Source organism: Heterocephalus glaber, unplaced genomic scaffold, assembly GCF_053883595.1.
Source record: "Heterocephalus glaber isolate CG9 unplaced genomic scaffold, H.glaber_assembly_v1.0 deba00000676, whole genome shotgun sequence".
Classification (NCBI taxonomy): domain Eukaryota; kingdom Metazoa; phylum Chordata; class Mammalia; order Rodentia; family Bathyergidae; genus Heterocephalus; species Heterocephalus glaber.
This window is the reverse complement of record NW_028258156.1, coordinates 8,167,092-8,179,155: the sequence shown is the minus strand read 5'-3', so window position 1 is coordinate 8,179,155 and position 12,064 is coordinate 8,167,092. Positions and strand designations below refer to the sequence as shown.

Here is a 12,064-nt window from a genome sequence, read left to right as displayed (position 1 = left end):
TAAATCAGACCAATGAATTACAAGCCATTGCCTTCCTGAGCCTTGCAAGGTGCAGGTGGGGAATGCTTGGGTTGTCAAATACCTCAATTACTCATGTACTAGCCAAGTCAAATGCCTGCTACTGATCTGCCTGATACAAACAGCGGCAACTGAGTGCTATAACAGCATATTTTTTAAAAAGTTATCTGGACAATAATGAACATTTCAAATAACAAGTTCTATTATTGAGATTCTCTACACAGAAGGTTTCCTTACAAATTGAGAAGAGATTTGAAACCCTGTATAACCTAGGCCACCAAACCAGCAGGCTTCTGTGATTCAGCTGAGGTGCCTGAACAGATCTGACAGGAAATTAAGAGCTGAACATGCTCGGCATGAGTGCCAAACAAGGGTTTCGGCGGCTTGCCTGTCTCTGGAGTGAAGTGTGGGCCGGTCATGTCTCTTCATGTTTCTCAGACCCCGCAGACACCTGAAGAATTAGTTAATGGGCATGAGGTATTTTGCGTGAGCACAGATTCTGTCACGAATCTGTTTTCAATAAGCTGCTGAAAGGAACGTGAAATTTCAAGGGAAGCTCATGTGTCTGCGACTGGTAATGGTTATTTCATGAGCAGCGACTGAACTGTTGCTGCTTTAGTGACAAATAATTCAGTCCCTGTTCGGAAGCAAAACTGCCTTTCATCATTCTTCCAGCAGAAAACACGAGCTGGCAAAGCTGCTTCTGAAGGAAATATGTGTGTGTGTGGGGGGGGATCTCTTGGGAGCTGTCTGCAGCCCACATCCCACTTTTACCACTTTAGTCACCACGATTTATGGACTTAGGCCCAGAATGCCCGAGTCTTTCTCTAGCTTCTGAATCCCCATAAGCTTGCCTTATTTGTCCACCTGCCTTCTAAACGGCTAGAGGTAGTGATTCCAGCAGCTTTATGGGGTCCCACATGGGGCTCTCACAGGCTCCTTAAACTGAAGCTGACTCACACTGGCTCTTCCGGCCTCGCCATCTGGGCTTTGCCTCTCGCATCTCCTAGTTTCCCTCCTGTGCCCCCACCCTAGCCAGCCACCAGATCCTCTCTCTTCCCTCCCTTGGGTTCTGCTGCCCTTCAGTCCCTCCCTGCCACCCCTCTCTGAGAGTCTAGGCCCCAAACTTCTCTCGACGTTTGTCTCACTTGGAGTCCAGGAAGCTCAGGGGAATGGATAAAGAGCTCGACAAGGGAAGATGGGAGGAAGAAAGGAGAACAGCATTTGGCCACTCTCCTGCTGTCATCACCGCAGCTGTTTTGTACCTTATCCTCCTCCCTCGCTCTTTGTCAAAATGCCCAAAAATATCAGATTCATCTCCTATTCAATGTATTTTTACAAAATGGAGATAAACTGACTGTTATGTATGAAGATACATGTCAGTGCAGCCGAAGAAAGACTAAGTTCTCAATTACCAGATCAAAGTAGGTAATGAAACAAATGGGGCAGAAAAAGAAGGGTGATATTTGCATACTTTCCATTATTACTGAAGGGAATTGTGCTGTTCAGTGAATAAAAAAGAAGAGAGAAGGTGAGCTTTTCTGAGTTTGTGGTTAGAGAAGTGAAACAAGGAAACTCTGGTTGGAATCACCAGACAGTGGCAGTGATAGTGACAGAAAGGAACTTTCCCAAGGACAACCCATCCTCAAGAGTTTGTGCCAGCAGATGTCCTGTTAGGAACTCCACAACTGCTTCCCAAAGCCTCTGCTGACAAACAGTCCAAGCCAGATCTGGTAATTCTTCAAGGGAAAGTGCTAGAGACTGAGATCTTTATGTTTGCAAGGTCTAAGGATACTATTGTAAGGATACAGGGATGGCAAAAACCAAATGGCCTCTGCTCTTGCCCTTCTAACCAGTAAACTAGACACATCATCATTCTATTCACCCTAAAAGAAAATATCAAAACAAAAAGGCTTGCCCTTCCTAAAGGCTTCCCCACTTTAATGGAGGGCAACTCCCTCTTTCCAGTTAGAAGTCACAGTTGACCCACACCCCAACCCCTATCATATGCCCTGCATTCTATCCATCTTGAAATCCTGCTGGTTCTTCCTTCAAGGCCTTACAGCATCTCCCACTGGACCATATCCCACCTGCATCCCCAATCACTACCACTGTGGTCCCAGCCACAGTGGGCCCAGGAGCCAGAGTGGTCTTGCCAAAATATGTTAGAGCACGCCCTGCCTATGCTCAAAATCCTTGAATGACTCCCTATCACACTTAGCATAAGTTTTCTCTTATTCATACTTAATTCATATTGTACGTATTCAAGGTGCACAATGTGATGATGTGATTTCTGTACACACTGCAATAATTAGCACCACCACCTATTAGATCCCCAGAACATGCTCAGCTTAGAACCAGAAGTTTGGACCCTTTGATCAACATCTTCCCATTTTTCCTGCCCATAACATCTATATTCTGGAGGGGACTGTTTTATTTAACAAAGAAAATTCTCAAGAAAAAAGAAAAAGTAAGATGGTAGGAGAATGAGAATGAGTACTTTTTTGAGATCTTGATAACATGAATACAAACACCTGTTCACCTTCTCAGGAGAAGACAGGTTTTCATAATATGAGGCTACTGTCATGCAGACAGTAAATTTACCTAACACTAATAAACTGAATGTGATGGGTTTCATTAAGGGTCCAGGGTGCACAAGGATGCACTCATCTAGACTTAAAACCAGATATTACTGGCATTATTTTTCATTTATTTTTAGGATGCGAAGATTAATGATTAATATTTAATTAAACAGCTGCATTTCAAATGCTAATACAGTGGACCCTCAAGTCACCCACAGCCTGACATATGAACAACTTGGGTTAATTAGGTTAATGGAAGATTCATCTGCCTCTTGTTATCTATAGCGTGTACCCAGGGAAACATCCAGATCTCAGCTGGATTGACTTACAACTAACTTGAGTTGTAACCAGCCCTCGGGAACCAATCAAGTCCGTAAGTCCGGGGTCCACTGTACAACCAAACCTAAAAGTTCAATTTTTCCTACAATTCCTGTACTACTCTTAAATATAGATGTACTCTAATAAGCAATCTGTTCCCACACGTGGAATACGCCTTGTCTATAAACAATGGAAATTTCAGAAATTTTGGAGGACTCAGTGCTTCCTTGGGAGAAGGGATAATGAGCAATAACAAAGACTAAGGACAGCTGATTTTATAACATTTTTATAAAAACAATTTAAAGAGATAAATGGAAAATTTCTTCCCCTATGATCCTAACACAGAACTTATGCCAAGTTGCACTGTGAAAATTTTTTTGACAAATACTCAAAAAATATCTTATTTACCCAGATACTATTTCTTCTTTTCTCAGTATCATGAGAATGTGATTAGGAAAAGTCAGAAGTACAAAGGGTAGGTTTGGGACAGAGGAACGGCAACTCTAAACTTGAACTACCAGGTCACAGGCTGTGAATCCAGCCCCTTCCAGAAGCTGATGATTTCAATGAATTTTTCATGTTGCTTACACATGTCAGGTGGAAAAGGAAAAATCGTGCAGGTTAAAGCAAATAAAGGGCACAGAGGTGAGAAGGTACTCGGGGTAGCAGTGATGCTGTATTACGTAGGATACTAAAGGGATACGGGGACCTGATTTTGGAAGCCATCATGTAGAACTGATAATAAATATATCACTCATTGGATAAATCCAGAGGGCATAGCTAGAGTAGAGAAAACAGAGCAAACCAAACACTGAGCTTAGGACACATCACGTTCAGAGGTCAGTGTTTTAAAATATATGTTCTATTAGTCAGTAATGCCCAGCCTGAATAATCAGAGATCAACAGATCCAGAGACAAGTGCCATCAGAAAGACAGCTTGTTACTAACAGTCCCCAAGAGCAAGGGAGACACCACCCCAGGAGAGGCAGATGGGCAAGCACCAGGGGTGGTCAGGAGGCAGAGGAAATGAGGGGAAATGTGGACAAGAACATTTTGTGTGTGTGGCTCCTATAGTAACAAGTGAAATAGGACAAACAGGCTGAGGATTGGCGCCTTGGAGCCCAGGGGCGGCCCATGGTTGTACAGTGCTGGAAAATAAGGGTAGGTGACAAGTGGCCCAGAGAGTGAAAGCCTAAAAGAACAGGTGGTTGGGATGTGGGCTCTGAATTGGCTGATCCATATGAGGTATAACAGAAAAATACAGTATGTGTTTAAATTTTTAAAAATATATTAAAGACATATTATCATTAATCCTCCTCAAAACACTACCCCTCACTTCAAACACACTTAGCCCCTCATTCTGGCCACCTTCTGAAACAGTTCTGAAGTCCTCTTTTGTGAGTGTCTTGGTTGAGTTGTTGTAGCTACCTTGAGGTCCTGGATGGATTAAAAATGTTTACCTTTTGTAGTCATACTGACTTTGAGGAAGAGCTAGAAATTAAGTGATGCCAGATCCACTGAAGAAGGGGGATGAGGACACACTGAATGTATTTTTGTTTGTTTTGTTTTTGAGACAAGGTCTCACTATGTAGGCCTTGAACTTATGGTTATCCCTCTGCCTCAGCCTCCCGATTGCTAGGATTATAGGCATGCACCACCACGCCCTGCTAACACTGAATTTTTTTTTACAAGCCTGCCTTCCCATTGCATGGCACTGGGCAGCAGCATTCACTGTATTTTTTTATAATACTTCATAAAGACGAAAAAGAAGACTTCCAGAACTGCTTCAGAAAGTAGCAAGAACAATGAGATGACTGTGTTAGAAAGAAGGGAGAGTGTTTTGAGGGGGACTAATGGCAATGTGTCTTTTACTGTAATAGGTTTAAAATTCAAATATTCCCCGTAAGTTTCCATCACCCCTTGTATATAAAAATAAAAGGTGTGCTCACAGATAAATTCTTTCCTATCTCTATGAACTGACTGGTTCTGTGAGGTGCAGTCTCTCTGGGGACAGCAAGGCCCCAGATGTCAAAGCATTGAAACACATGATTAACACAGTCAAGAGGAGGAAAAATAAGCAAAGAACCTAAGAAAGACAAGAGATGTTATTCTGGAACCAAGAAGGGTTCTCCAGAAGGGCAAGAGCAGCTGTGCCAAATAATGTTGACGCGTCAGGTGAGACAGCTTTCTCATCACTGAGGCACAGTCCCCAACCAGACCACCTACAGGAGCAGAGGTTTGTTTTGGCTCACATATTCAGTCCTTGGTCAGCTGGCTCCAAGGCAGAATGGCACGTCAGAGAGACAAAGATGAAGAGAGCTGCTCATGTCTCAGCGGCCAGGAATTAGGAAGCAAAAGGAGGGGCGGGAAGGGAGGTCTACTCTTCCAGGTCACTCCCCAGTGGCCTGCCACTTCCAGCCAGTGCCCCATCCCCAACAGTAGCAAGTTCAGCACCTCCAGGATTCAACCAGCTTCTAAAAGCACTGCCAAGAGCAAGTGAGGCCTTTAGGGGGCATTCTCCGTCTAAACCATAACAAGGACTGAAAATCAACCACTGCATTTGGCCACTGTCATCATGACCAGGGTGCTTCCAATACAGAGAGCGTCCCCTCTGGCACCAGAGGCTCCCAAGTCTTTCCCTGTCAAGACCAAGGAGCCCCAGCACTCACCATGCACCCACAAGCTAGACCGTCAGGGAGCAGAGAGAAATCCAGAAAAACTGAGCTCAAAAACATGCTAAGCAGCTTAAAGGGGGCTTTAAAGAATACTATATTACAATCATTTTACTGAATCAGCTGAGCTGCAAGAGTCAAGCTTCCTACAGCCTAAATTCTCAAGCAAGGCAGTGATAGGGAGAAACACCTTGCTAGTCCTGTGGGAACCATTAGGCTACTTTTCTCTATGTTGTTACCTCTCTGCTGTTACTTCTTCATTCTTCATCAATTCTCTCCCTTCTCCCACCCAAAACAAACAAACAAAGAAACAAACAAAATCAGTAGCAGCTTCATTCCCCTTCCCAGTTTAAAAATTCTGTTTTAAATGAACAAATCTGCATTACATTTTTCTTTTTAGTAATGCATTTGTACAGAACACAATTTTGTTTACAGAGACATTAAGCAGTTTTCTTCCATTATTTTAAAGATACTTACAGAGGAGATGGAAAATTAGAAGGCTCTAATGTGGAACTGCCTAGATAAACTGTAATAGCTTTCAAATACCAAAAACGGTTGTTAAAAGATCCACAGAATGGGGCTTTCACCTCATAAATGGACAACAGAAGAATCAAAAGGACACCAGAGGGCATTTCACTAGAATGAATAAAAGTGAAACAACACATGGCTAAGGACACAGAATGATGGATTAAAAAGAAACAGAAAGAGCAGCAAGGTATGAAAAGCAAGATCATCTCAGACTAGACACAAGGTAGGATTGGGGCTCCCCCTTGAGGGTTGGGTAGAATTTAACTAGCAAGATCTAAAAAAAGAAGAGGAGGAGGAGGAATAAGGTGGCAGTGATGGCAGCAGAGGAGAGAACAAGAGCATCCTAGGAGGGAATAATTGGCATGGTCTGGAAGCTGAAAGAACAGAGACTGCCAGGTTAGAGCAGGAGTTCTGACGGGAACTCATGCATGAAACTCTGGAAAGGGCTGTGACAATGCAACTGACAGAGAACAGTGTCTCTGGGCATCTTTTCTCTGAGCATAGTTTATTGTTAGCTTGGATAATTCAAAGCATGGCTTTCCAAAATTTGGGCAAGAACATTCTATAATAGCATAGAAACTGGCTTATAATTCTAGTATAGGAAACCAAAAAGACAGTCCTCTCTCTCCAGAAAAGACTGGTGATGGGTCAGTAATTTTTCTTTTTATATTTAGTGCTCATAATAAGGGACTGGCAGGTCCATCAGTCCCCAGTGGCCGTTTATCTGTGGGAGTCACAGATCACTCACAAAAGCACATCTTTGAACAAGAAAAAAAAATGTGGCTGGTAAACAAAGCATGCTATAGTGAGTGTCTCAACTCCAGAGCTTGACACTTGTATTTATAGTGATCAGTGTGACAAAGCACTGCAAGAAATCTACAGTAATATCAGGACTCAAATTTTAAAACTGTTTTCATTTTCAGAAATTAAAGTTGTCAAGGGTTTCCCGTATAAGGTCATCTCACACACTGGTATTCCAATTTGCTTCTGAGTGAAGGGAGGGAGGCAGGGCTAAAATCATGACTGTTTGCAAGGTTACTTCCACTGCCCTCCTGACCCTGTTGGTCGACATGTGCGTGCGGGATGCACACAGCTCCATCTGTGTACAGGATAGGAAATGTGTGAGAAGAGCTTCCGGAGAATGCCAATCCTTTAGAGTCAAAGCCAGTCACAGCCACTGTGGTTAGGGGCATGCCACTCCTTATTAGAAAGCTCCTTAGAGGGCTGGGGATTTAGCTCAGTGGTTCCACCGTCTGCCTTGCAAGCGCAAGGACCTGAGTTCGATCCCCAGTACCAAAAAAAAAGAAAGCTCCTTAGAGTTTACTGAAATGCTTCTTGACATTTCTTAGGACATTTCTGACCTGTATTAAGAGCATATTACAATAAAGAACATTTCCCATACTCAGCCTAACTGAGTAACAACTGGATTTTGTTTCACCACCACAAGCCCCTTGGTAAACAGTGGTTGTGGGAAATCCATAACAATTTCACAGCTCAGCCTAACACTTTTACGGCTTTTATCATTTCTCAGATGGAGATGCTAGAATGACCCCCATAACTTGTGAGGACACACCACAGCAGATCATAAAAGCAGAGGTGTCAGAACTAGAGAGACATGGATTCAGACACTAAGACTCTGCTTGCTACTTCTGTGACCCCAAACAGGTTACCTGACCTCTGTCCCTCTGTTTCTTCACTTACAAAACAGGGATAATAATAGAAAGTGAAATAATGCATTTATTTAGCACAGTATCTGACATAAAATATATTCTGTGCAATCATTCTATTAATACAGTCTCATAAATATTCTAAAACTTCTTTGATAAAAATAGATAATATTGTCGCTTTAAGAGTAACTTATCTTTGTTACGGTTACATAGGTGTTTCTCTCTGAACTTATTTTCTTAACCTAAGAAATGAGGACAATTCTATTTGACCTACTAAGATCAAACAACTGAAAGAGTCAACAACATGGGAAAGTATTCTGAAACCTGAGATGTTCTACCTACATAAAAGTTTTCAACTGAAATTTGATCTTTAACTTGTATGTCGGAAATAAACTTGTCACTATCACCATCAGTAAATAAAAGCATGTCAGAATCTCCTTATCATGACTCAAGACCTGTTTCCAGGCCTCCTCTAATTTTAATCATATACTGATTCAATATCTTTATGTGATAATGATTCACATGTTTTAATTTGCCAAATGTTGCTTCTAGATTATTTTCAGAAAGGCCTGTTAAGCTCTTCCTTAGCACAGTCACGACTTGGATAGTGGATAAGATGTGAGTGATTATTTCATTCCAATTTAAGCCCAATCATATGTTTACCCCTAATTTAGATCTATATGGTACTCATATAGCAATTAGAAGTAGCGTGGTGCAGATGGTAAGACACGGATGTCTGGGATTTTTGTACCAGTTCAGCCATTTAGGAGCTGGATTTAATCTTCAGCAATTTATTTTTACCTTTCTGAACTTGCATGTGAGAAATGGGAATAGTCCATCTACCTTTTGAACAAGGTAGTAGAACACAGTTGCTTGAAACAAGACATCTTCTCTAAGGATAAGCGAACATTGCACAGACAGCATCTACTTACAGTTCACAGATGCCAGCTCTGGCAGGAACGAGAGGCACAAGCTGTAGCAGAAGTTTGACACCATTTTGCCATTCTTCTTCTCTTTCAAATTCACAGTACAAGTAGCTACATTCATCAGATGAAAACTGATAGAAAACATAATTATCTTGAAAGTAGAGGTGCTGGTCCACTGTTTGAAACAAAAAAACAGCAAAAAAGGTGTGTATTACTTTAAAAAATATATTAGATAGTCATAAATCAAATAATACATTGAAAGCCCTAATAATTATAAAGGTGAAGCCAGAAGTTAAGACTATAATTATGCATTCTAACCTCACTTATATTTACAATCTCATTGAATTTAAAAGTATTTTACTGGCTAGTCTATTCTTATTACTTGAAGCTCTGGCCAGCATATTCACACATACTTTATAATTTTCCTGCTGCACAGATAAATGCCAATGAAATCAATGTCAATTCAAAGAGGATGGCAAAAAATGTTTTTGAATGTCTAAAAGCAAACAAATATATTTAATTTCTTTAGTGATATACAAATATAACATGATAGCAAGTTTAGCAAGATTAGTGGTTCTCAACTGAGTGTGACTGTGCCCCCTTGAGGGCATAGTTGGTGGTATCCAGAGGCTTAATGTACGTGTGTGTGTGTGTGTGTGTGTGTGTGTGTGTAGACACACTGACATCCAGAAGGTAGAAGATAGAGGGACTAAAAATCCTATAATATGCAGGACAGTTCCCTGCAATAAGGAATTGTCCCATCCAAAATGTCAGTACTGCCAAGGTTTGAAAATCCTATTTCAAAGGAATCAAAAGGTGAAGTTTTTTTCCAAAAAGCATTAGCATAAAACATTTTGTTAACCAAAATCCTGAACCTAGCAAATAAGCTAATAATATCTCCAATTCCTCGAAAGTAGTGAACCAATTTTCTAAGTAAGAGTATGAGAAGTGAGGTATTACTGCCTAAGAAGATTTACAGGAACATCCTCATCTGTACCATTCTTTCACCATGGCAGCAGGATTATGTCCTCAATATTCATGACTGATAGGAAAAAGGGCTTCTCCATAAGCAACCAGCACCTGAGAGACTGAGCTAAATAAAGAAACCAGATTGCTTGGCTTCTAATCCTTCAATTCCCTGGGCTCAGCTAAGAAAAGAGATATTGCCATCTATTTTAGTTTCTAGTTAACATATATTTTCTGTCCTGTTAAAACAGCTAACGTTCATAGGTCACATCTCTAAGTGTTCATGATTACTGATTCAATTTAAATGGCACACACATCCCACTCGTAAAAGCAGTTTCTGATGACTACTCTAAGTACAGGAAGATAAATACACATTAGGAGCAACTAAAGATGTCACTAACTAAAAAAAAAAAGTTTAAGAGCACATTTTGAGTAGGGAAGGAAGGTATGGTAAAGGAAAGATTTCTACAGGTCTTAGTCTATAAATCCGCAAGTACCTAATTATTTTTTCAAAATGTAGAAGAAATAAGTGACTCCAGAGATGACCTGTCATTTTTACTTAGAACATAAGAAACACTTACCTTCAAAAGCAATTTCCATCCAGTTTATAGTATACTCTAGAAAACCAAGTACATTTTGGCATAATAGCTTAATCAAATAATGATGCTGTGTCTTTATAACACACAATACCAACCTGATGACATGATCCCCATGTCCAATAGGAGCTGCCAGACCCCTATGGCCATAGCTCTGCATGGGACAAAAGGACAGTGCTCTAGAAGCCAGTCAACCAGTTCTGACCCAACGCAGCTTTTCCTGGACAAAAACAAAGCCATGCACAGTAAGAATCTGCTGTCACATTTGCCATAAAATTGATATTATATACCACTCCTTTCCTGTGCTTGTATTTTTAAATAAGGAGCCCAAGAATAAATGTCCTAACTTCTCATTTGCCTTTTAGATTATTTGCCTTTCAGATTAATGTTTCACTATCACTTCCTTGGGGAAAAATAAGAATCAAATTCTCACCACCTAATAGGTAGTACTCATATATCTTTCCAAATGAACACTATCTGCTTATGCCACTAGAAAATAATTTTTAGGAAAACAAGAACTATACATAACTACTAATTCCCAACAATTAGAACAATCCAGGTCCCATGGTGAGTTCTCAAAATTTAATTTGTTTGAATGAAGGAAGGAATAAATTTATCAGTCCTTTATATAATGTTTCTGCCTTGAAAGCCACATACATCAAGTTGATGGTGATAAATTTTGGTTCAACCATCTATAGATTTTTTTTCTAGTTCCTTTGAGAAAAAAAACAATTCTAAGAAGATTAGACAAAATTGAGACCATTTGCCAGGTGTGATGGTGTATTCCTGTAATACCAGGACTTGGGAGGCTGAGGCAGGAGGATTGCTGCAAGTTCAAGGCCAGTCTACACTACACAGTGAGTTTAAGGCCAGCATGAACTACATAGTGAGACCTTATTTGAAAATACACACATACACATACACACACACACACACACACACACACACACACACAAAGAAAAGAAAAAAACCTGGGACCATTCAAGACAATATGAAGTTTTGGTTACCAGTCTTCAAAGATTAAATCCTAAAATCTGTCTCAAAGAACAACAACTTTGATTGTTCATCTTTTTAATATAATCAGAGGGAATCTAGTTAAGCAGATCATAAGTCCATAAAATCCAGATTTGTATGTTGGATCCTACTAAACACACACACACACACACACAGACACAAATCATCTCTGTAATCTGTCTTAAAATATACAACTATAGTGCCAGTCTGGGTATTGCAAGCAGTATCTTCATACCTACTTTCCCATCTGTGTTGGCTTCAAGGGAAAAATAAAAGAAAGCTTTCTCAAATATATTTTTTTTCATTTGCAGAAATGTGATTGTATTCTATCCTTTCTTATGAGAAAAGATCACTAAAGTGTTAAAAGACCGATGGATCATGTAATGGCAATCTTTATTCAATAGTCAGTACTGAAAGACATCAGTATTTCTATCCCTTGTGATTGGCACAAACATAAATACTTAGTAGTTATACTGTAATGAGTCATATGAGGAATTACCATGAGGTGCTACATTTTCTGGAGTGAGAAAAAATATGGTAGTGGACCTTTCTGTTGAGATATTTGATCAAATATTCTAGTTTTGATATAGCACTTTTTCTGGTAAAATATCACTATTTGAAAGATGCTCTAAGGCAATTAAACCAATTTTAGATATATTCACCTGGAGGTTAGCATTTAGAAAATAAAGACAGTAACTGTCAAATATATGAATGTTTTAAAACAAAATAAGAAAACAGATGGCAACAAAACAGACAATTAAACCAATCAATATTAAC

The 12,064-nt window shown here is 40.1% G+C and overlaps 1 protein-coding gene across 2 annotated transcripts in view; it reads right to left on the bottom strand.

Moving 5' to 3' along the window:
* The window catches only part of Rapgef5 (Rap guanine nucleotide exchange factor 5), a 226,458-nt gene that overhangs the window by 168,724 nt on the left and 45,670 nt on the right, over positions 1 to 12,064 (bottom strand). For both annotated transcript variants that reach the window (XM_013070290.3, XM_021254134.2), the window contains exons 4-5: positions 10,372 to 10,493; positions 8,718 to 8,886 (exon numbers count right to left, since the gene is read on the bottom strand). In XM_013070290.3, the coding sequence (XP_012925744.2) occupies positions 8,718 to 8,886; positions 10,372 to 10,493 (291 nt within the window). The remainder of the gene's footprint in view (positions 1 to 8,717; positions 8,887 to 10,371; positions 10,494 to 12,064) is intronic.